Raw genomic sequence first — 23,529 nt, 5'->3', positions numbered from 1 at the left:
CCCTTAAGGTATTGGGGGGGGGGGGTATTCGCCCAAGGCTTTAAAACCCCGTCGGGAGACTGCAGCTGTGCCTTGGCTTTTGGGAACCCCAATCGCCGTCGGCCAAACATGCTCCCAGTCGTTCTGCTGCGAAGCGGGGGTGGGTGGAGAGTCACTTCCCCGCCCTCGTGATCGCCCTTCCTGCCTTCTGACTGAAGGCCTCCGTGGATCTTCAGCGCCCTCTAGAGAGCTGCCGCCAACGTCCTGCTCCTTCAGCAGGGCTGAAAAGACTGACGATCTGTGGGCAAGCCCCTCCCCTCCGGGATCTAATTCTGCCAATCAACCCTGCTTCCGGAGGACGGAGGAGCTATCCACTTGTGAGGACTGCCCCACTCTCAGGACCACCGGAGAACACTCAGAATTACAACTACTCTTCAGATGGCAGAGATCAGTTCCCTGGAGAAAACAGTGTGTCATTATACCGTGCTGAGGTTGGCACAGCAAATTGATGTTGAGTACCCAAGGCTGGGGCACCTGCCCAGAGCCTTAGAACCCATTGTATTTATTTCCACAACAGCCCTTATTCCTGTTAATATATAAAAGCCAAGCTATGCTGGTGATGACTCATTTACTCTCCCATTGGCCACTGGGGAAGCTGCCTTGGCGCCTATTGGCCTGTCCCACCGGCTGCTCCATTCTTATACCCCCACTTTTGACGTATTGCACTTTGGGAGTTGTAGTTCTCAGCTGGCCTTACTGCAGCCATAGCAAAGGGAATTAGAACTACAGTTCCCAGGTTGGCACCTGGAGATCTTCAGCTATTACAACTGATCTCCAGATGACCAAGATCAGTTCTCCTGGAGAAAACAGCTGATTAGGGCAGCAGACACTATGGCATTATACCCTGCTGAGGTCCCTCCCCACCACAAACCCTGCCCTCCCCAGGCTCTACCCCTCAAATCTACAGGTATTTCCCAACCCAGAGTTGGCAACCCTGTAACTGGCTACAGAACTGCTCAGAACCCAGAAAACATGGTATAGGAGGACATGCTTTTCTACCTTCGCTGCCACTGTATAGCCCCAAATCGACATAAGTCGACTACTTACTTGGGGCAGCAAAATGACTTGAGACAGCCCTGCCTTATAGCTAAGCAGAAGGAAATAAACATGGCTCACCTCCCTCTATTTCCCCCTTCCCTCCGCCGTCCTACCAGCCACAGCCAGGACACCCACCTGTAGCCTTTTTTTAGAACGCGTTGTATTTCTTCCCACAACGGACCTTACTCTTAGTTCTTACATAATGACCTTCTAGGTTATCTTATATTCTAATAGTCAAGAGTGGCCCAATCTGTAGACATACAGATCTGTAGATTGGGGCCATACTGATTGTAAACAGATAAGTTTCACAGAAAACTCTGAAAACTTAAAAGAATACATGGGGGGGGGGCTAAATCCCCCTTCCAATAAAAGACTGTGCATGCACACACAGCGGTGAAGAGTCAGCAGTAGTGTCTGGGAGCTGCTCCAGAATATCAGATGCAGCACTGGCATTTGGGAGCTGCTCTAGGTTTGGATATGTTCCCAGACCACCACCACTGTGGCTAGGCCCGGAGGCAGCTACAGAGACATGAAGCTGCACTGAGCTCAGTGACGTGGCAGAAGATGAGATTCCACCCGACCCCCCTTGTGAATCTTGCAGGATCCCACTGGTTAAATCACTTTGGTTTGGTTTGGCAAGCTACAGTTTATCTTTTTTACAACAGTATTAAAAATTACTACAGTAAAAGCCATGTTACCCAGCAGTTAACCAAATGCGGACCCATTGCCTGCAGACCAAGAACAGGTGGAGATGGATCAGGCAGCAGCCCATGAGGGCTCCTGGCCATGTAAATCATTCTGGGCAGCAGCAGTAGTGACCATGGCCAGAACACTAAGCCTCTCCATACCACCAATCATTAGTGCAGCCGGCAGTCATTTAACATGGGACATACAATGCTTCGGTCCTATAAAGCAGGGGTGTCAAATATGCGGCCTGAGGACTGGATCAGGCCCCAGGAGGGCTTCTATCAGGCCTGCAGTGGAACTGGCTGTCTTCTACTTCTTCTTCCAGTTCTGCTGCTGCTGCATCATTGTAGGTTTGCAGCTTACAGATACACACCTGAACAGCATACTCAAGATCGCAACAGCACAGACATTTTGATGCAATAATGTAGAGCAAGAGGTGTCAGTTATCAGACACTGTTCAATAAACAAAATATTGCACTCACCATGGCAATAAACCGCCCAATGAAACAGAAATATGAAAGATGATCAGGATTGATTGTTGATGCTGGATTTATCTGTAGACAGTAGTTGCTCTTTCCAGCATATTCAAACAGGCAGTACATAGGGTTCAAAACTTCATGGGAAAGCAAGAAGAACCACTCTCTACAAAAATTTACAAGAGGATAAAAGACACAATAGGCATCTTCAAGCATTGTATGGACATGAAATACATAGGCCAGGATCCAGCAATAATTTCCATTCACAAAAGGGATTTCTGTCAGCAGGTGAGATTCCTCCACCCCCCTTCCTTTAGCCCCAAATGCTCTTTCAAATGCTACTCCTGGAGAACTGGGGACTCCCGGGAACAGGATGAAGAGGACTCTGTATCCGCAGTGAAAATGAGAAGTAATCTGAAATTACCCACCCACATGCAAATTCTTCACTGCATCCAGGGGTCATTTGGCACCAGAGCACTGCTCCAGCAGCCCAGGAGCAGGCACAAATGGCGGTGGCGGCAAGCCCCGCCTCCAGCCTCTTCTTTCTAGAGTCACGCCGCAGTAGCGGCGCAATCTTTTCATTGTACTCTATGGCCCCATAGAATACAATGGAAAAACCGCACCGCCGCTGAGACGCGACTCTAGAGAGAAGGGGTTTAAACTTTAAACCCCTTCTCTCTTCGCTTCCCCCCACACCTTAGTAGGCTGGCTGGGGAAGGAGAGGGGAGGCTTTTGAAGATGCCTCCCCTTCTGACACACTTCCGGTGTTGTCAGGGGGCGTGTCATATGCTAATGTGTTATTATGCTAATAGGTATGCTAATGAGCTCCTGCACCTCTTTTTCTACGAAACGACCCCTGACTGCATCCAAAGGCTACAATCTTGCATAGCACAAGCTGGGATGAAATATGCACCAGCTGAATGTTTTGAAAATGTTTTCTATAGCCAATCACATCAGTGAAAAGACAATCTGGTTTTAAAACAGCAAATGCGTAGTGAGATGACTGAATGCAGTAAAAATATTCAAAGTACTTTTGGCCAGTCATGTGTATTTCCCACCTATGCATAGTACTCTGAAATGTTGCAACCAAAGAAAGCACTAATATATTAAAATGTTACATAATTAAATATACTCAATAACAAACAAAGATGAAAAATCACACAATCAGATGTTAGGAAACAGGAAGCCTTCATTTGATCCCCAGCTATAGGTGTCAAATTGGAAAATGCTAACACTGTTTATACTTCTTCAGGCAAAGATTTATAATCACCAATGGAGGAAGATTGGTGGAGTAATTTTATTAGTCTGAGTCAACAATCACAAAAAAAGGACCCTCGAGGTTCTTAAAGAACTGATAGGTCACAAAAGCTGAGGCTAACTCATAACTGTGACATTTCATATAAATAAAAATATAAACTCTTAGATAACTGATGAAATGAGTTCCAAGTCTAAAACAGCTGAGACCTATATTTAAAAACTGAGCCAACTAGAGCCATGGGGAAAGGCAGGATATAAGTGTTTAAATAAAAATAAATAAAATAAATGCTTGTATGACAGACTGCTGACAGCAAAAGGCAATGCAGTTTAAGAGGAATAAGCGATGGTATTTCTATGTAAAACTCAATGGTGCTGGCTCATTAACAAACATACAAGCCCAGGGACCACAAGTCCTCACCAAACAGAAATACCAGCTCAGTTCCCACATCCCTTCAGGCAACACTACTGAATAGGCTTGCCAAGTCCGCCCGGGGGGCGGGGAAACCCCCACCCCAGAGCCCGTTCCCCGCCGCTGGCAGATCGGGCCCCAGGGGGAACTCCACCCCCACGTGCATGTCACCCGGAAGTGACGCGGGTATACCAGGCACGCTGGGGGCGGGGCCAGGACTATCCGATGGAAAACTCTATGGTTTTCCCTCGGATGGTCCTGGCCCTGCCCCCAGCGTGCCCGGCGTACCCGCGTCACTTCCAGGTGATGTGGATGCAGCGCGCGTGCGCGCTCCAGACGACAGCCGGGAGTCTCCCGCTCCGGTAAGTTTCTGACTTGGCAACCCTACTACTGAAGGACATAATACCATCAACCACACCATGAGAAGCATATTCACTCACTAACCTTCCAACATGGTATATGCAGTCATCTGTAGACAATACTCTTCTGCCACAGAAGAAACAAATCTTCTCAACCTGTGGGTCGCGACCCCTTTGGGGGTCGAATGACCCTTTCACAGGGGTCACCTAAGAGTCCAGTGGTTCTCAACCTTAATTCTTCTCAACCTTAATTATTTTCATTGCTACTTCATAACTGTAATTTTGCTACTGTTATGAATCGTAATGTAAATATTTGGTATGCAGGATGTATTTTCATTGTTACAAATTGAACATAATTAAAGTTATGAAGTAGCAACGAAAATAATTTTATGTTTGGGGATTACCACAACATGAGGAACTGTATTAAAGGGTCACGGCATTAGGAAGGTTGAGAACCACTGTTTTAGAGCCTGTAAGCACCTTTGGAATTCTCAGAGTGGTGGGTACAACCACAAAATGGCTGCTGGAGGAGGTGGAGCTCACCACGAAATCACATCCACAAACTTACTTATGTTTATTCATCAATGTAGACTGTTAACCTCCCACCTTCTCTCTATGAAAGCAAACCACAAGTGTGGAACAATTTAAATATTTAAACAATATATGTGACTAAACAGTGCTGTTACAGGCAATCTAATTCACTAATCTCACCAAGAAGAAATGTATCAGTGTTTCCTGTTTTTTAAATATGGAAAGACTAAATTGTGCTACTGAGTATGTTACTTCTGAAGCACATCCTTTTCAATGTACTGCCCATGGAGCTCACTACACATCTGAATCACATAGATTCCTCTGCAGCAGTCCCACTACACACATTAAAAATCACTTAAGAAAACTAGGGGAAACAATATTATCATCAATTACTACTGGTTTGAATCATCATCACTCTTATCTTGCATACATCTGAATTTTAGCTGTCATTGCCTGGGGGTCAGTCTAGCCCAGCTGCTGCGTTTCTCACAGCCTGTAACTTTTACATTTCATGGCCTTTTTACCTACTGCTCATATCTTTTTTCTCTTTTATTGCATGTGCCTGTCATGAATTTCTTTCTTCCACTTCACTCTTATTCTCAGTAAATGTGATGAGATTAACAGCTCCAGAGGGTAACCAAAACCCAGCAGTATGTAGTTTTAAGATCATTAATTTCTGAAAGGCCTTGCTTAATCACTGTACATTCAGTACAAAGAATCTGAGATCCATGGAAGACAATTCTAATTTTTATTTTATTTTTTAAAAAAGGGCACATATTCACTAAGAGTTTCGCAGTCCACAATGAACTAATTTGGACAAATGGAATCTCCTGCTCCAGCATTATCTCAATTAGGTAACCAAGACTTCCTCCAAGATACCTCCTGCCTCTCTCCCCCTTACTGGGAAATATTTCCAGGACCTGGGACCCCCCCTCCTTCTCACTTTTAACCAGTCAGGAACAATAGCTCTTTTTTCACCTGGCCCTCTACTGTCCTAGAAGATAGGAAAGACTCTCTTGTTTTTAAACTCAAGTCTCAGGCCTTATGACTGAAGCTAGAATTTGTACCCAAATCATGCTTTACTCCACTGTATTTTAATTGGGCATGCTTGTGGGAGATTCCACAAGTACACTTTATCTAGCTCAAACCAACTTAGTTTCTGTACCCTAGTGTGAATTTGGGCTTGAATTGGTAAGTGAACCATATATCCCCTGATCACACACAACTAGTCTTCATCCATCATGGTATATTAGTATGGTATGCTTCCTGCATGTCCTTCAGTTTTAAAGGAGGAATTTACCTGGCTAAACCACCATAATCCAATCCTTCTTCTCCTCTGAATATGACATACAATCGTCTTCTTAAGTCATAGGGTTTTAAAGCCATGATCTGAATAAAATTTTTGCAAACAAAACAGAAAGTAACATTGAATAATACAGAATAAATATGCAACAAATTGTTCAGTTTTGAAGCACCTTTATTTTACATACAGCTGTGCTGAATTTTCTCAAACACACACACACACAATACAAAGGTAAAAGAGGGAAGTTTATCACACACACCCTATACTCACACACCCAAACCATTTTTCATGGCTCTCAGCAATCACTTTCTTCCTTCTCTAGGGCCACATTTTTCTCTTTCAACACATCATTTTAATCAGTTATGGACACAGTGAGTGAAATGCCACCACTATGCTACAGCACCAATCTTATTTAGCTACATAATATTGTCACCAAAGAGAACCAAAATAATATAGAAAACACCAAGAAGAGAATACAATACTCCCAGACTCCCACAACACATTTAGATGAAGATTTTTTTAGTGAACATAAGATAAATACATGTCTCTGTTGCTAAAGCCACTAGGAGGTTCTCTGTGTCTTCCCACAGTCCAGGGTTAAAGAAACCACTTCTGCAACTCAGTGTGCAGAGGTATACAGTGCCACCCACTTGTCTCAAAAAATGTTGGATTATATTTTTCTCCTTCCCCCACACAAGGGGAAAACTTTTTCACCTCTATTTGCATGCCCTTCAAAAAATGTGACATGGGGAAAGGCTTTTCTACATAAAATAAATAGTTCCATAAAACAGGCTCCACCTTTTACCACAGAATTAACTTTACACACCAAAGAACAGCCAAACTAGACGTTACTTTTTACATGAGTTAGCAATGGGGACTTGCAGTCATACTATAGCTGCAAGTCCTGGTGGCAACTCCAGTGTAAAAAACACAAACAAGCCAAATTCTGAGAAGGATTGTAGCACACAGGGTTACTAGCTCTTGGTCAGGAAATACCTGGAAATTTTGGGGAGTGGGGGGACTTCAGCAGATGCCATAGTCCACCCTGCCAAGCAGCCATTTTCTTTAGGGGAACTGATCTTGGTCATCTGGAGATCAAGTGTAATAGCAGGAGATCTCCAGGTGCTACCTGGAGGATGGCAACCTTAATAGCATGGGGAGAGTCTCCTGCTTCCTCCCACCACCATTTTCACGGGGTGCATTATTTCCTCTGGTGGGAGGCTGCACATGTCTCCTTGCAACTAATATCCACTCCCGCAGCCCCCCCGTTGTTCTGTTTCGGCTGCCAAAAATAGCTGGGAAGAGTAGAAGCCCCTCCTCACCCCTGCACCACAGCTCCAATCCCAATCAAAATTGGTCTCAGCTGCACTTTTTACACAGGAGCTTCCACTACGAGTTGCAGCTACCATATAGGTGCAAATCCCAATGGAGAACATGTGTAAAAAGTAACATCTAGTTTGGCCCTAAAATTTAGTAAGTGATGATTTCTTACAATGGATTCTAGCCAACACAGTATCAGAAGTTTAAAAATTCTGAAAAGTTTTACAGACGTTTCAGAGACAGATAAAAGACTGCTTCAGAGACAGGTAGATATCCAAAAGATTTTTTACAGTAAGAGCAAAAGCTCTTCAGATACTGAGTCATTCAGTGAACATCTTGAAAGTAGTAAACAAGGCTTACCTGTTGGAAGGAATCTTCAAACAGTGTCTGTCTGGATACATTGATCTTCACATGGCTTGGCAGCGCATTTGACTATAAACAAACAGGAAAATATCAAATATATATTCAAAGAATATTAAAGTGGACATAATTTAGTATAAGTACAGTACCTGACACAGGTAGCGGAAATGAGCCAATTTCCATCTAAAGCTGCGTTCATATGCGATTTGTGGCCCTTTATTTCTATAAAGCAAGATATCAAAACTCATTAAGCAAAAAATGCATTAAAATTTCACAGCACTTTCAATGACATACCAGCAATCCCAAGATTTCAAAAGCATTCATTCAGCTTCAGAAATTACATTCTTCTCCCCCACAGCCTACAATGCTCTCCTGTGTTTGCTTTCTTTCCTTCCTTCTGGCACTACTCCCCCTACCCTGCAGTGGCTCTAGATCTGCTTCCCTCCCTTCTTGCTACCACCTCATTTTTGCAATAGTGACTGCTGCCATAAAGTCAGGCATGATTTGTTAGGGCAATTTAAAAAGCTGTCTGAATACCAAGGTATTTTATTATTTCTGCACATGAGTAGGCATTGCTTTTAACTTGGAAGGTGGGATTCACCCGCTTTTTTTTTTACAAATCATTTTTTATCCAAACTGGAAGTTTCCTTTCTTTGTAGGAACCTAGAATGTAGCCATGGCTGGCCTAATCTGGAGACTTTAAAAAAAAAATCTGCACAGGAACCAGCCCTGGTTATCAGGAATAAAAATAAGAAGGCATTTTAGAATCCTCGCCAATATTTTACTTACACAGTAGATTTACCAGTACGAGGATCACTGAAGGTAGTTGTCCGTGTGTTATGATCAACAAAATATCTAACACCTTCTCTGGTGTACCTAATTTCCCAGCCTTCAGGAAGGGGGTCCTCATTTTGTAAGCTGCATGAAAAATGTAAAATATACTTTTGGAAAAAAGATCCCAGTAATCTTCCATCTTGTTTCATCTTATTTTATTTAAATACATCAATGAAAAGCATGTATCAACACACCCCTGTGTTCGTGGATCTTCCCATTGTGTTGTCTTTGTGTTGTGATTGACAAAATACACTCTGTCATTTGAATCTACTCGTCTTTCTGAAATACAAAAACAAAGCAGTGTAAAAATAGTAAAAACAAATAATTCATAAGTTTCTGTTTCATATGTAGGTGTATTTCTTACCCCAGCCTGGTGGTAAAGGACCAAGAGGATCATTTTCTGCACTCAACATTGAAGCCTAATGAAAACAAAAGAAAAATTAATAAATCTACTAGAATGTACTTATTTTACTGTAAATAGACAAGCTATGGGGAAACTGTTAAAAGCACTTCTTTATGGTTGGATCCAAAGGTTCTATTCTACTTCAGTGTCTTCCACTGATGCAAGCAGCCTTTTTATAATATAGCTTGAGTGTTTTATTGTTTGTCTAATTTTGCATTATGTTTTTATATGGTTTGTTATAGGTGAGGGGGTTTTTTTGGGGGGGGGTACTTAGGGCATAGGTGCCTAACAGAGGATAAGGGTAGGATATACATTTGAAATAAAATAAGTAATGAATACATTATTAAAATAAGCATGTTACAAAGTTGAACCCATTACTGAACCTGCCCAGTTACCATGAAGATAACGTCTAAGTAATCAACATTATGGAGTAACGTGTATTTAATACACATAAGGCCATCAGGGGGAAAGGGTCAATATTACATTTTGTAAATTTACCGAATAGAGGTATCGCTGGTTAAACTGTTGCATAGCTCCCTGAAGCTGATTGCGCTGAGACTGCCATTGTTCAAAGTTCCTGACTGACTCCATTGTTGGTCGCTGCCATGTTGTTGTTCGCGTGTTATGGTCCACATAATAAACTCTTCCACGATCATCAACCCTCCTTTCCCACCTACCCAACAAAAAGTAAACATTAGTAGGTATTTTCTACCCAGCATTTATACAAAAATCCCCTTTGCCAATATTATTTTGCCTAATCTTTCCTTGATAGAAACCTAAGCCTGCCAAATATTTTCCCCACTAAAATTAACAAGATATAAAATAAAATCTGACTAATTCCTATGTTAGTGTGACCCCATAAAACTAATATAATGTCACATATGGCATTTGTTGCACTGACATTATTATTCTTTCAAAATAGGAAGTAACTGAAATCCTACCAGCCTGAGTGCTTTAAGTCCAAGCCTAGACTAATTTTATGAGCAAACGATGCCTCATAACAAAGAACTGATTTATACTGAATGAGACCCTTGGTCTATCAAAGTCAGTACTTTCTGCTCAGAGTGGCAGCTCTCCAGGGTCTCAGGCAGAGATCATTTACATCACCTACTGCCTGGTCCTTTTAATTGGAGGATGGCAGGGAATTGAACCTGAGATGCTCTATCACTGAGCCACAGCCTCTGAAGCCACAGCAGTGAGCCATCTGCAGTGAGAGGCTCTAAGAATGGGAAGCACACCCAGCCTTCGAAAATCAAGAAAAGCCATTTTATTAAAACAAACAAAAAACTGCTCACATCTGATCTTGCACAATTAGCCCCACAATTAGATGTTTTAGGTATACACACTTCTTATGTCTTCATTTTAGAGCCAGTTGCTAGAGTGGATTCAGTGAAGGTTAGCTAGCAGTTACAGTACTTTGTGTTGAATCAACTCATATTTGCAGATCTTAGTATTCAACCTGAACTTCACTATAACAAATTTCAAAATTATTTCTAAATGTTATATTTGCTGTTCAGATCTGATACCACTGCCACCATATAGCCTTACATGTACAAGAACTTTTTACAAGAACATTATACTACTTCACATGAATGGTACCAACAGAAAAATTATTTACTTCCACCAATTTTTAAAATAAAAACATACAGTATGGAAGACATTTTTAATGAATTTCAGCTAACAGTAGGTTCCATAGCACTTTGTAATAAAACCTATGCAATTCAGAATAGTCTCCTCTCTGTACATTTAGTTTAAAAGACCAACATTTAAAAAACCTGTAAGAACATTCTCTCTTAAATCAAATGCAGTTAGACTAAAAGAAAAATCCTTCAAGCTATTATTGTAGATGGTACTTTACACCTGTAAAACTTGAGTATATCTATAAAACATCTTCTTCACAATGCTGAAGATGTCATAATAATTTAGGAACATACTTCCATATGTCCAAAGCTACAAAAAAATGCTCTTTGGAAACCGATATATTAAGGGAGGTTGTCAACTGTTGGAGAGACTTTGAAACCTCACTTGTTTTAATGTTTGTTTTCACCTGTATAATTTCCTTCCTGAATAGTAAGAGATATCAGAGTCTGGTTGTGGAGTCTAATGGAACAGCTATATTAACATTAACAACATTTTGAAGTTAAATTTAATCCCTGATCCAAATGTAGTTTTATTAAATTTATTTACAAAGGAAAACAACAAATTGGCCCATCAATTATTAATAATTTTAGTAGCTGTGAGATCCATCATATCTCAAAATTGGGAACCCACACCAAAAATTACATTGGTACATGGTACGAGCATTAGTAGACTACAGCTCTGTTAACTCAAATTAACCCAAATTAAATTACTAAGAAAAAAAAATCAAGTAAGCATGGATGGATTTTATGCTGTTTGGAATCCATTTAGATCCTTTGCCAGCCATCACTCAGCAACTCTTCACTCTCCATGTAGTACTAGGAACTTATGAAAATATGTTCGGGGGGGGAGTATTCTGTGTGTGTGCCTGGAAGTTATGGTTGTTCTGGCCACCCTTAGTGGGGCTTGGACATTTCAGAGAGGTGGCTTGATATTGCCTGTGTCCCGGTCCAAGTATTCCTTGGAGGTCTCCCATCCAAGTACCTGCCAGGGTCGGCCCTGCTTAGCTTCCAAGATCAGACAAAACCAGGCTTGCTTGGGCTATCCAGGTCAGGCCTTTTTAATTTTTTCTTTGTTATGTTTTGCTAAAGTATGATGAGGAATTATTTTTTTAAAACCCTACAAGAAGAAAGTCAAATCGCCCTGACCTGGATAGCCCAGGCAAGCCCGATTTCATCAGGTCTTGGAAGTATCTGGCAAGTACCTGGATGGGAGACCTCCCTGCAATACCAGAGGAAGGGGCAGGCTTTATTCAGCCACCTTCCTGAATATCCTCCAGGCCACCAGTAGGGGTCAGTCACCAGAGGTTGCCATGACTTCCAGGTGCACACACACACGTACACACACAAAAAATACCCTAAAAAACCAAAAAGAAGAAGAAAGTCAAATCAATATAGAAATTTTCAGTTACCCTGGTGGCAAAGGTTGTGGCCTTTCCCAAGTTGTCGTTCTTGTATTGTGATCAACATAATATGTTCTACCATGAGGATCCTTTCTCTGTTCCCATCTTTAAAAAAAAATGAACACAAGTTTATTTTCATCAGGTGGTTTTTATTTTCCTGTATATCATAATGGGCTAAAACTTTCTAGAAAAAATAAACTAAATATTTGATATGCTAATCAAGATGAAGAAACTGATGAAAAGATTCTACGAGATGTAGGTCCAAGCTAATTAAGAAAAATAAGAGAATACTGCGACAACCAATGTCTTATGTGAATAACTCTAGCATTTCAACACTTCTGCAAGCAACATCCTCTGCCACATTTAGTGTACCATATTCAACTGTATCACCTGAAGCATGATGATATTCAGGGGTCTTGTTGTAGAAAAAGAGCAGCCGGAGCTCATTAGCATAACTCATTAGCATAACTTATTTGCATATGCCACGCCCCCTGACATCACTGGAAGTGACAGAAGGCCACACCCCCTGACATCACCGGAAGTGTGTCAGAAGGCCCAGCTACTTACCCTCCTGCTTCATCCTCATTCCCAAACGGAATGAGGATCGAAGCAGAGGGCGGGGTAAAGAAGGGGGCGGGGCTTCACCACGTGACCGCCCCGCCCCCTAGAGGTTCTCTTCCGGAGCTCCGTACCTGAGAGCTCCCCCCCGACTAGAGCCCTGATGATATTCTTTAAGTGCACAATGTACAATTTTCATTAAAATGTACATATATCACATTCTTATACCTTACTTGTTTTTGTATCCCAGAAAACTGTTTAACTCAATTTCTTCCCTAGACAAGGGGAACAGATGATACTTAGATAATTGCTAAATGCATATACAGGATGAAAGGCTTTATACCAGCTAATGGCAATTTGATGAACAGAAAAGAAAACCTCCAGTCCCACCTTTCCTTTTAATCTAATCCAGTCCTATTTATTTATTACATTTATAACCCATCATTCTTCCATATGAGTCTCAGAAGGTCTCCAATCCAGGCACTTCCCAGACCTAAATATTTAACAAGGTGGTTATATCATGTGTCTTCTAACCAAACTGAGAACTTCTGGTATGGGCAGGTTTCCCACAGTCCAGCCCTCCACTTCAGATCCAGTAATACTGCCTGTGTGTTGTACCACCAGGATTGATTGATTTATTATTTGTATTTATAGCCTGCCCATCCCGCAAGTGGGCTCAGGGTGGGTAACATCATCAAAACAGTACAATAAATACGATTAAAGGTAGAAAATTTAAACAATAATAAACATTAAAACTCAATCACACTTCTGAATGTCACTGGTTGTACAGTTCTTTAGCATATTATTTGGATTATTAGATGGATAGGTGACAACCACCTCAGGGAGGCTTTTTGAGACGTCCATTGCCTCAACCAAAGGCCTGGCGGAACAGCTCTGTCTTACAAGCCCTGTGGAATTGAAGAAGATCCCGCAGTGCCCTAATCTCAACTGGGAGCATGTTCCACCAGGCAGCAGAAAAGGCCCTGGTCCAGGTCGAGGCAAGACGGACGTCCTTCGGGCCAATGACAATCAGGAGATGTTGGTCCATAGAGCGTAACGCTCTTTGGGGTGTATATGGAAAGAACTTGGAAAGAACTTCCAAGAGGAATCAAGATGCCAGATAACTTAGGGCAAACCAAATGATATATTTGGCCATGAGTCAATTCTTGTTTTTCTTGCAGCCAGACAGGAGCTGAGGGGAACTTATTTCCCCAAGTACTCCACAGGACCACAGCACAGGGGGACAAGAGCTTCTTTTCCCAACTGAAACAGTCCATATTGTAGATGAAAATCAGAAAGAAATGCAGAATTTTGGTATATCAGGACAACATTCAATGGACAGAAGAGTGGCCTTCGGCAAGGCGCTAGAAGTTAGTTCATAAAGTCTTTAATCCCATGCATTATAGTATGATCTATTCAGGCTGGATTGCAAACAGCCTGATCACATGAGGATGCAAACTGTATCAATCAGTGCCTTCACACAGGGGTCACATATAAGTCACCACATATAAAGGCCCCATGTGAAGAGATGCTGCTAGTTCACAAAATTAGCTCATGCAGGTAAACAAGAGTTACAAGAGCTTTGGGCAAGTCTTTGTTTTTCTCTCTCAGTAAAAGCAAAAACTTGCATGCAGAGCTGTTTCCACTGCAGAAGAAAATCTACTGACCCTGCTCATCTGCACAGCAGCACTCATCATTTGGGTATGCAAGAAGTCCTACTGAGTCTCTTACATACCATAAGGAGATACAACCTACTGAATCTAGTAGACTAAAAACAGATAAAATCTCCATGTTCATGTGTAAAGTCCTCTTTACATACTATTATCAATGAAAATGTATTCCACGTACCCTGGAGGCAAAGGCTCTGCGCTGCTGTTAGCAGGCTGCTGCCTTACAGCTTCCCCAGACACATTTGAAGACTCCCTTGGTTTGGCTGCTTCTGTAACTGTGTTGTTTCTCGGATTTGAAGATGCAAGGTCTGTGGGTGCAACAGTTTCAGTTCCAGCAGAAACACTGGGGGCAGTTGTAGAAGTGCTGCTTTCAGAGGTATTAGTAGCTTCTACTGCTGAAGGAGGTTCTGAAATAGTGGTAGTGCAATCTGCAGACATAGAGGATACTTCTGCAGAATCCATAAGAGTTTCAGGAGCTGAACAATTATTGGCTTCCGTCATGGATGGCTCACAATTACCTGAGAAGTGGGGAGTGGAGTATTAGATAACAGTTTAACATTCTGTACAATTTGTAACATCTGGATAAAGACCAGGTATACCAATAAAGGGAGTGAAGGCAGCATGGTATAGCCCAATCCTGTCAGATCTCGAAAACGAGGCAGGGTCGATATTTGAAAGGGAGACCACCAAGGAAGACTCTGAAGAGAAAGGCAATGGCAAACCACCTCTGCTTCTCACTTGCCTTGAAGCCTCTTGCTAGGATTGTCATAAATCAGCTGTGACTTGATGGCATTTTGCATACACAGATACCAATAAATACTCAAGGACTATGATATTCTGCTTAAAATATAGTAAAAGGAGGATTTGGAGGTCAGATGTGGGGAAAAATTGAGATCAATCGTTTTATGGTGACATTCTCCCAAGCAGACTTTTTATTTCCCTCAAAGAAGCTCAGTTCTTCATCAACACTGCATGACTGCCTTTTCCCATACAAAAATCACAGTTCTGTACAATCTATATCAATTACATCATAGTCACAGAAACTCAGCTAATGATTGATAATGTTGCAAGTGCCTGGTCTATAATATAATTAAAATACTGAATATAAAGTATTCACCCCTTGAGACTTATTAAAATTGTTCTAGAGGTGGTACCTAAAGAAGAAATGATGGTAACCTTGATTGTCAGTGAGAAAAGTAGAGAATGAAGTAAATAAATAAATTATAAAATATATTGTATACTGAAATTGTTTGGAGTTACTTTACTCCTAAACAGCATAAATACTCTCATATATTAACTTGTTATAATCACAAAAGAGCTAATAGTGCACACTTCCCTTTGTGAATTATCTGAAGTACAAGAAAGAAAATTGTTTTAAGTAAGTTATTTAAACGCCTTGTGTTAAGATCAAGCAGTGTCGTTATAAGTCACCTTGGGTCCCACTCAGGGAAAAGAAATGTAGGCTGCCAACATTTTAAATGCATAGATCAATTCTCCCTTAGCAGATAGCTATGCCAGAATAAAGAAATACTTCAGACTTCACTACATAACTGTAACTATATATACAAGCAGATATCAAAGAACTATACAAATGAACTCTGAGGATTTTTTAACTTACTACCCCCACTGCAGTGTTTCCTGCCTTCCCAAAGTCAGGAGATAGTTTACAAACAGGAGGTGAAGCTAGAAAAAAGTAACCTCCACAGTGAGTACATGGAATGAAATGCTTCCCACTCATTCATAGGGCCTTTAAGATCCCAACTACAAAAACAAATCTATAACCAATACCTGAAATTAATTTGGTTTAGCTGTAAAAATGAAAATAACAGAAATGTTTCTGGATTACATTTTCCAACTGTTTTCTCCTCTTACCAATGTTGTTGCCAGGCTGGGTTGTAATTGGTTTTGGTGATGATGTATTTTTGGGTCTGGCTGCAATATGAGAAGGAGATGGCGTACTATCTCCACTGTCTCCATTAACCGCATGTATAGGGAATGGGTTCTGCACTACAGAACTTGATGGTTGATTGTCTACTCTGTTAGAAACATCACAAGGAAGAATTCTTGTCAAAATAAATATTTTCAGATTAGAACTACCACATAAAACTTACACGATTATCATTAAAGCTCTGATGAAAATGATGATCAACTGCAACAGTTCTCTGCTTAATAACTCTTGACAACAGCACATACAAGTCAAGTAATTTGCTAAAAATTACATTTGAGTGGTCATATAATGGATTCCATTACTTGTTCTTCCCATTTATGGCTATTACAATTAATTTACTTAGTTTTCAACTTACTGATCCATATTAGTTTCTATCAGCTTTGTTTGCAACTTTTACTGCAAAGGCGAACTAATTTTGTACCATTGGTTGCCATCCAGAATTTACAATCAATCTGAATGAAGATGAGCCAGCTTCTGTTCTGTCATCTTAGTGATGAAACACTTTTACATACTACATTTCATATAGCAGAAGTAAGCTTCTCCCACTCAACAGCAGTAGAAGAGGACAGATTCCTTACTTGCTCCCATCAACGCTGTGCTTGATTGGAAAATAAAACCTATACCCTCATGCTAGTAACAATGAGAATGCCTTTATCCGACATGGAGAACAGAGGTTCGTTCCCCCCTGAGAATGAAAAGGCACTTAACAGGGATAGATCCTTCAATACCAGCCACTCACAGCACAAGAGAATCCTTAACCGCTTTACAATTAGGACAGGGATCAGAAAGGGTTGAGTACTTCACTGCTAGATAGGTGTAAATGTATTTCCCAGAGTGAATCCTAAACAGATAAAAGTGGAATTCCACACCAAGGACAAAAACTGTGAGCTGGGGTGGGAATGGATAATTAATCTTTGCAGCTTTCTTCCTTAACCACTACTGCATCCAAATTTAAATACCCTCCTTGTTATAGTGGTTAAAAACTAGGGATGAGCACGAACCAGGAAAATGGAGGTTCATCCCCATTTATGGGGTCTCACAAACCATGAGCCTTCACGAACCTTCCTGTTTACCAAACGGGTTCATTTCATGAGGTTCATGACGCTGCAGAATGCCCCCCCCCCCGGCTAGAGATGTCAAACTTGCAGCACATCTCCAGCTGACTCTCCTCTACCTACTCTCTAAGATTGGTGGGGACTAGATTTAGGGGGGCCAAGTTACAGCCCCCCAAAGCAGGTGCTCCAGGAAAGTGATCTCTGGGGAAATCACAGCCGCAGGCTCAGGGGGAGTGTGTCCAATGGCCTCCCTGCAAGCTAGAGGTATCTAACTCACAGACCTCCCTGGGATCCTCCTCTACCTGCCCTCCATTGTTGATGCAGATGGACAATCCTTCTCCTTGAGCCCATCTCCTCCTGGAGGATCCTAGGGTCCAAAGCACAAAACGGAGGGACCCAATGGGAGGTCCGGTGCAGGAGGGGGGTGGAGAGTTGGAAAACAAAGACAAGAGGCAGGCACAGCAAGGGCAGCTGATGATGTTAAGCCTGGCAGGGGGTGCCCAGAGGTGCCGAAATTGCGGATCCTAGTGCCCAAAGTGCAAAAGAGGTGACCCCACAGGAGGGGTGTGTGTGGAGAATTGGAAAATTATTAATATGCCTCTTAGCAATTATACCCCGCCCACCCTGCAAACAGGCTCTGTGCGGCTAACAAGAGTGGTACAATGTACCTAATTAGCATAACCATAAAAATTTTAAGCTACATAAAATACATACTAATTCATATCACATAAGAAAATAGCAGTTAGCAATAAAGTGCTCGCAGTGCTAAAAGATTAGATGGCGTGCTCTTCAGATCTAAATCCACATTGTCCGTCCGGTCATCATCCCTCGAGCAGATAGAGGCCTAGCAATGCATCTGGGCCAGTCCTAGGTTCCAGAAGTTCAATGGAATCATTGATGGTAACAGTAGTGGCGGCTCCTATTTAAAGGCCTGGCAGAAGAGCTCCGTCTTGCAGGCCCTGCGAAATTGTAAAAGGTCCCGCAGGGCTCTGATCTCCTCCGGGAGCTCGTTCCACCAGTAAGGAGTAGCCACAGAAAAGGCTCTGGCCCTGGTACTGGTGAGCCTTGCATCCTTGGGGCCCGGAATAGTCAAGCGATGTTGAGCCCCTGACTGTAGTGGTCTCTGAGGTACATATGGGGAAAGGCGGTCCCTCAGGTAGGTCAGACCCTGGCCATGTAGGGCTTTAAAGGTAAGTAGACAAGGGGCAGGCACAGACAAGACAAGGGGCAGGCACAGCAAGGGCAGCTGATGATATTAAGCCCGGTGGGGGGCAGAGATGCCCAGAGGCATGGAAGTTGAGAATCCTAGGGTCCAAAGTGCAAAAGGGGCGATCTAACAGAAAGCCAACCACAGGAGGGGAGAGGAAAGTTGGAAAACAGAGATGAGGGGCAGACACAGCCCCCAGAATATACCCTATGTTTTCGCCATTGACTTCAATGGCCCATAGGATATAATGGGACCGAACCCTGAGCTTGCTTTTTCTCATTTGCGAGTCTGGCCTCCGCACTTCTTTAACGAGGGAGCCCTGAAGCTTGGGGCAGTGGGAGTTTTTTTGCACCGCAGCTTGTGTGGCTGGCTGAGTGCCTCTTCTGCTTGCCCACCTCTCGCCTCTGCACCTCATCTTCTGCCAGGCATGGAGGAGCCCAGCTCGCCCAGGCTTCTTGCTTCCTGCTGCCTTGGCCCTCTGGTGCACGGGTGAGTCCCCAAAGTTTGACTCTTCCTCTACAAGTCTCTGGAGCTATTCACCTCCTTTCCTCCTGCCTGCTATGGCTGCCCAATTGTGAGAGATTTTTTAGTGTTCCTGCCAGGGAAGCTGGGGACCCTGCCCATGAGTCTCCATTTCATCCTCATAACAACCCTGTGGGATAGGTTAGGTAGAGAAGGGGAGATTTGGCCCGGGGTCACTCAGCCAGCAGAGTGAGAATACAAACCTGGGTCTCCCCACAGCAATCTGCAACTCTGACCACTGTGCAGTGCTGCCTCTACTGAGCTGTAATGTTCCAGAGGTGTTGTAATGTAATACTCAGTGTCTCAAATGAGTGTATGCCTGTTTGTTTGTCCACTTAGGAGTCTTGATCCTGGTTGTGTGGTGGGCTAGTTGTGGCAAATGGTAGGGAAGCTCAGTATTTCTGTATACAGTTGTAGGGGCTTTATTGCAATGTGGTATGGCCTGATATTATGTTCTTATTCCAGTGTGGGATGTGTGTGGGGCAATGGAAGCTGAGTGATAGGGTCTCTCAGAAGTGAGATGCGTTCTGGTCTTGTGTCTTACAGATAATCTTACAAATAGTCCTTTGCATTTATAGCATGCTTTCAACTTTAAAAGGATCATAATGCTGATTGTGTGAACTTAGGCAAATCACGAGAGGTAGAGCAGGAAAGATTGCATCAGTGCTTAGTTCTTGTGGCCCTTTCTTACACACCCAGGGAAATGCTGATCGCCACTTTGGGGCCAGGAAGCAAATTTTCTCCAGGCCAGTTTGGCCACCAGTGATCCTGGAAGGTTTAATCATATTCTGGGCGTGGAACAGAGTCACTGGGGTATGGGGGGGTATTGGTGAATTTCCTGCATTGTGCAGGGGGTTGGACTAGATGACCCTGGAGGTCCCTTCCCACTCTATGATTCTATAATTCACCCAGGCTGACTGTGGGCACGCCAGCACCTCTGTCAGGCAAAAGCCCCTGAGATCCACCCCCTCCCCTTTTCCTTCACCCGACTTGGAGGCTTTTGGCTCATACATTTTTGTCTTAATTCAGGAAAGATGCCTCAATAGCAAACTAATTTATGCAGTAGCCAAATTGCTCATTCATAGCTTTAATGCCAGTCGCTCTCACAAAGCAGCATCCCGGGATAGGCTTCCGGCCCCATCCCTATGAAAGCAGCAACTATCAGATCTGCTGTGCTCTTCTAATCTTTCTGTTGTAACATCTAGCCTAGAAATGCTGCACAAAAGTTGATCCTACTTAAACTGTTACACAGACAAATCTATCCTTTAACTGTGGTGCCAGAAAAAAAGAGGGAATATCAGTCCGTTATTTCATAGTTTCTACATATCTGGGTACCAAATGTTTGATTTGTTGCTACTGACATTGATATCGGGAAAGCAGATCTGCAGTTGTCTTAGGCCAGAAGCTCAGAGCTAGATTTTATTTAAAGGAGACTTCTGGCTTTTACTGCAAAGAACAGTCCCTTGTCTCTTCCTCTGTCTCTCTGTCTATCTGTGCACATTGATAACCCTGCTTTTCTTCCAAATGGGGACCCCTCCAGAAGGCTTATGTCAGGGGGTGTGGCCTTCTGACACACTTCCGGTGATGTCAGGGGGTATGGCATATGCTAATGAGTTATGCTAATGAGCTCCTGCAGCTCTTTTTCTACAAAAAGACCCCTGTATCATGCCCACCCCTCTTAAACACTGTGAAGAATTCTCTACCGAGAGCATCCATAAACATAGTCACAGCAAGAACATTTACTGTGGGAAGATACACATTTGACTTAAGATTATTTTTCAGTAAAACAAATACTAAGAAAGTGATTCAGAGTTGCATCAACATAATACAGCAACTTGGTAAAAGTGATTTTTCATTGGCTTTCCCCACCAGCACACTGCATCTCCCATAATACCACAGATGAGGGTCAGGGTAGAAAAGGGTCCTAGAGACTTGACAGGGAAAAAAGAAATATTGGGGGGGGGGGCTTTTTCTTTCTGAGGACTTTATTTTTCCAATTTTCCTGATGGAAAAGTGTGCTTGCACACTTTTGCTTATACCTTGAATAAAATTTTGCTGGTTCTAAAGGTGCCACTGGACTTCTGTATTCAATGTTATAAAGTTTAACTTAATATCCAAATATGCTGGTAGTCCTACTGCTATGACTCTGAGAGAGTTTCTGTCCAAATAATACCCTGTCTTTTGTTTACTATAGAATTTATTTGCTACCTTCAACCTCTATTTTTTCTACCTATTTGATGGCAAAAATGAAGATATGTGTGCTAGGGTGCAGAAGTTTGCAACTCTTTCTCATGTACCAAGTATACTTCTTACAGAAAATGAATTTATATTTATAAATTCCATAAATGTGCCAGATACAGATTTATATGCTAATGAAGTTATAAATGATATATTTTAAGTTGCTAAATCTCTAAAAGTAGTTTAGGTTTGATAGAAAATTAAGTACTGCATATATTTCAATTTTCCCAAAAATTTCCTTGTTGTTTTTTTTTTTGCTTGGGGAAAAAAATGAGGGAAAAGGGGTTTTCTCCACAGCTTTAAACTTTCCAGAAATTTTATATCTCAAGGAGGGTCATATAGAGCAGGGTACCATGCAGTATAGGGGGCTGCAATGATAAGGGAACACAGAAGGAATTGTCTCACAATTCCCAGCAAGTCTGCATGGCATCGTGCTCGAGAAATTCCCTCCAGAATCACAGCAGTGGCATTTTAGGTAACACACGAGGCCACTGGGAGAGGAGGAGGAAGATAAAAAATAGTTTTTTCAAGTTCTTGTGTTGATTTTTGAATTCAACACAATTTCTGTAATGCTTCTTCCAGCAACACCCTTAATTGAATACAAGTGGGTAAAACTTCTCAGTTTAGCCCTGAAACACATAATCTGATATTCTGTGATACCAATTTAACACTTTAAAGGGGTAATCACATGGTTACCATTGTTTTATATAAAAGAAATCTGACCTGGAAGTGATTCTTGTGGATGTTTCTCTGTTTTCATGTAAAGCATCACCATTTTGCTGGACTTCTACTAAACAGTAAGACAAAAATTAGATTTTCCTCTCCTTCATATACCAAGGAATAATAAAACAGTATTTTCCCCACATGTATTTTTCCCACTTTAACTTACTGGTTAGTGAATTGCAGTTTGTAAGTGACTCTGAGTCAAGCACCAAACCATCAAGCACAATTATCAGTTCTCCTGTTTGTACCAAGCCACTCTTGTTTTCCAATGAGAGTTTCAGTTGTTCTTTGACACTTTCTACTAAAGAAAAACACATTTCAAAAATCAGCCACTGGATAAAGTAGTTTTTAAACAGACCTATGCTGATACTTTAAATAGATGTTTTATGGTTTTACCATAAACTCTGTAATCTGTGGATCTATGTATGATTCTACACAAGCGATTTTAACTATTGTGATGACCCACATCCCCAATTATCAATATAACAAAACATACTCTCTCATAATTATTCTCTTTTACCTACTCAGTTACAGACCCTGGTTTCATAAGTTTAATTAAAGTACCCTATATCTGAATATTTGCATACAAAGATCAATGAACCATTACACAATAACAGCAGAAAGGATTTCATGCAAGTATCAAGTATAAGAGATAAGCATTCTAAAACCAATTCCAGCCCACTAGGGATTCTGATCTTGTCTCCAGTACTGCCCACCACCACACCTTCCATATTGCCCCTCAGCCATTTTGTCTCACATAAACTGGGATAAAGACAACAAACTCTTCCCCACCGTGAACAGCTAAGATTTGGGCAGAACCTTCTGCAAATAATACATTTCAGCAGTTCATCCAAGATACTGCAAAAGGCTCTTTAGTAGCCCTATCATGCCCCCATCATACAAAGAGCATCTGAAAGCTATGGTAGGGCTCTCCCATTATGTAGACAAATCATCCACTTGCCTGTATCTTGTCTCACACAAAAAAGTCAACAGCCAAAGCACACAAGAAGAGAATGCTGACCAATTCCTTTGTTGCAGTCCACAGAGATGGTAAAGGGGAACAAGATGAAGTCACCTGATATGAGTGGCTGAAGTCCTTTATACAGAACTAGGAAAAAGGCTCGTTGTGGAAATAAATACAACACCCTCTAGAAAGAGGCTCTGGGCGGGTGCCCCGGCCTTGGACACTCAGTGTCAACCTCAGCAGGGTATAATGACACAGAGTCCACCATTTTCTCCAGAGGAACTGATCTCTGCTACCTAAAGAACAGTTGTAATTTTGAGTGATCTCCAGCCCTCACCCGGAGATTGGCAATGATGGTTCCCCAGAAGGGAATGGTTGGTTTGGAGGGTGGAGTCTATGGCTTTGTACCTGTCTGAGGTCACATGCCTCCTGAAACTTCACCCTCTCCAGGCTCCATCCCTCACATCTCCAGGAATTTCCCACCTGGAGTTGGCAACCCTATCTCCTTCCCAGCCAATCATCAACCTACCTTTATTTCCCCCTCACTCTTCAGCTTTCCACCCCCCACACCCCTGCAGCCTCTCCCGT

The 23,529-nt window shown here is 42.2% G+C and overlaps 1 protein-coding gene across 2 annotated transcripts in view; it reads right to left on the bottom strand.

The window, feature by feature from the left end:
* WWP1 (WW domain containing E3 ubiquitin protein ligase 1) overlaps positions 1-23,529 on the bottom strand; it is an 81,594-nt gene that overhangs the window by 20,374 nt on the left and 37,691 nt on the right. Inside the window, exons 5-17 of one of the 2 annotated variants that reach the window (XM_015421426.1) lie at positions 22,144-22,278; positions 21,978-22,041; positions 16,157-16,320; positions 14,463-14,802; positions 12,066-12,161; positions 9,515-9,689; positions 8,978-9,032; positions 8,808-8,892; positions 8,569-8,697; positions 7,929-8,001; positions 7,780-7,851; positions 6,097-6,185; positions 2,247-2,406 (exon numbers count right to left, since the gene is read on the bottom strand). In XM_015421426.1, the coding sequence (XP_015276912.1) occupies positions 2,247-2,406; positions 6,097-6,185; positions 7,780-7,851; positions 7,929-8,001; positions 8,569-8,697; positions 8,808-8,892; positions 8,978-9,032; positions 9,515-9,689; positions 12,066-12,161; positions 14,463-14,802; positions 16,157-16,320; positions 21,978-22,041; positions 22,144-22,278 (1,637 nt within the window). Of the gene's footprint in view, positions 1-2,246; positions 2,407-6,096; positions 6,186-7,779; positions 7,852-7,928; positions 8,002-8,568; positions 8,698-8,807; positions 8,893-8,977; positions 9,033-9,514; positions 9,690-12,065; positions 12,162-14,462; positions 14,803-16,156; positions 16,321-21,977; positions 22,045-22,143; positions 22,279-23,529 lie in introns of both variants that reach the window. The other variant, XM_015421427.1, reaches the window with a different exon arrangement.

This window comes from Gekko japonicus, unplaced genomic scaffold (genome assembly GCF_001447785.1).
Source record: "Gekko japonicus isolate JY-2015 unplaced genomic scaffold, Gekko_japonicus_V1.1 scaffold766, whole genome shotgun sequence".
Classification (NCBI taxonomy): Eukaryota; Metazoa; Chordata; class Lepidosauria; order Squamata; family Gekkonidae; genus Gekko; species Gekko japonicus.
The sequence above is the reverse complement of the archived record's forward strand: the minus strand, read 5'-3'. Positions and strand labels throughout refer to the sequence as shown.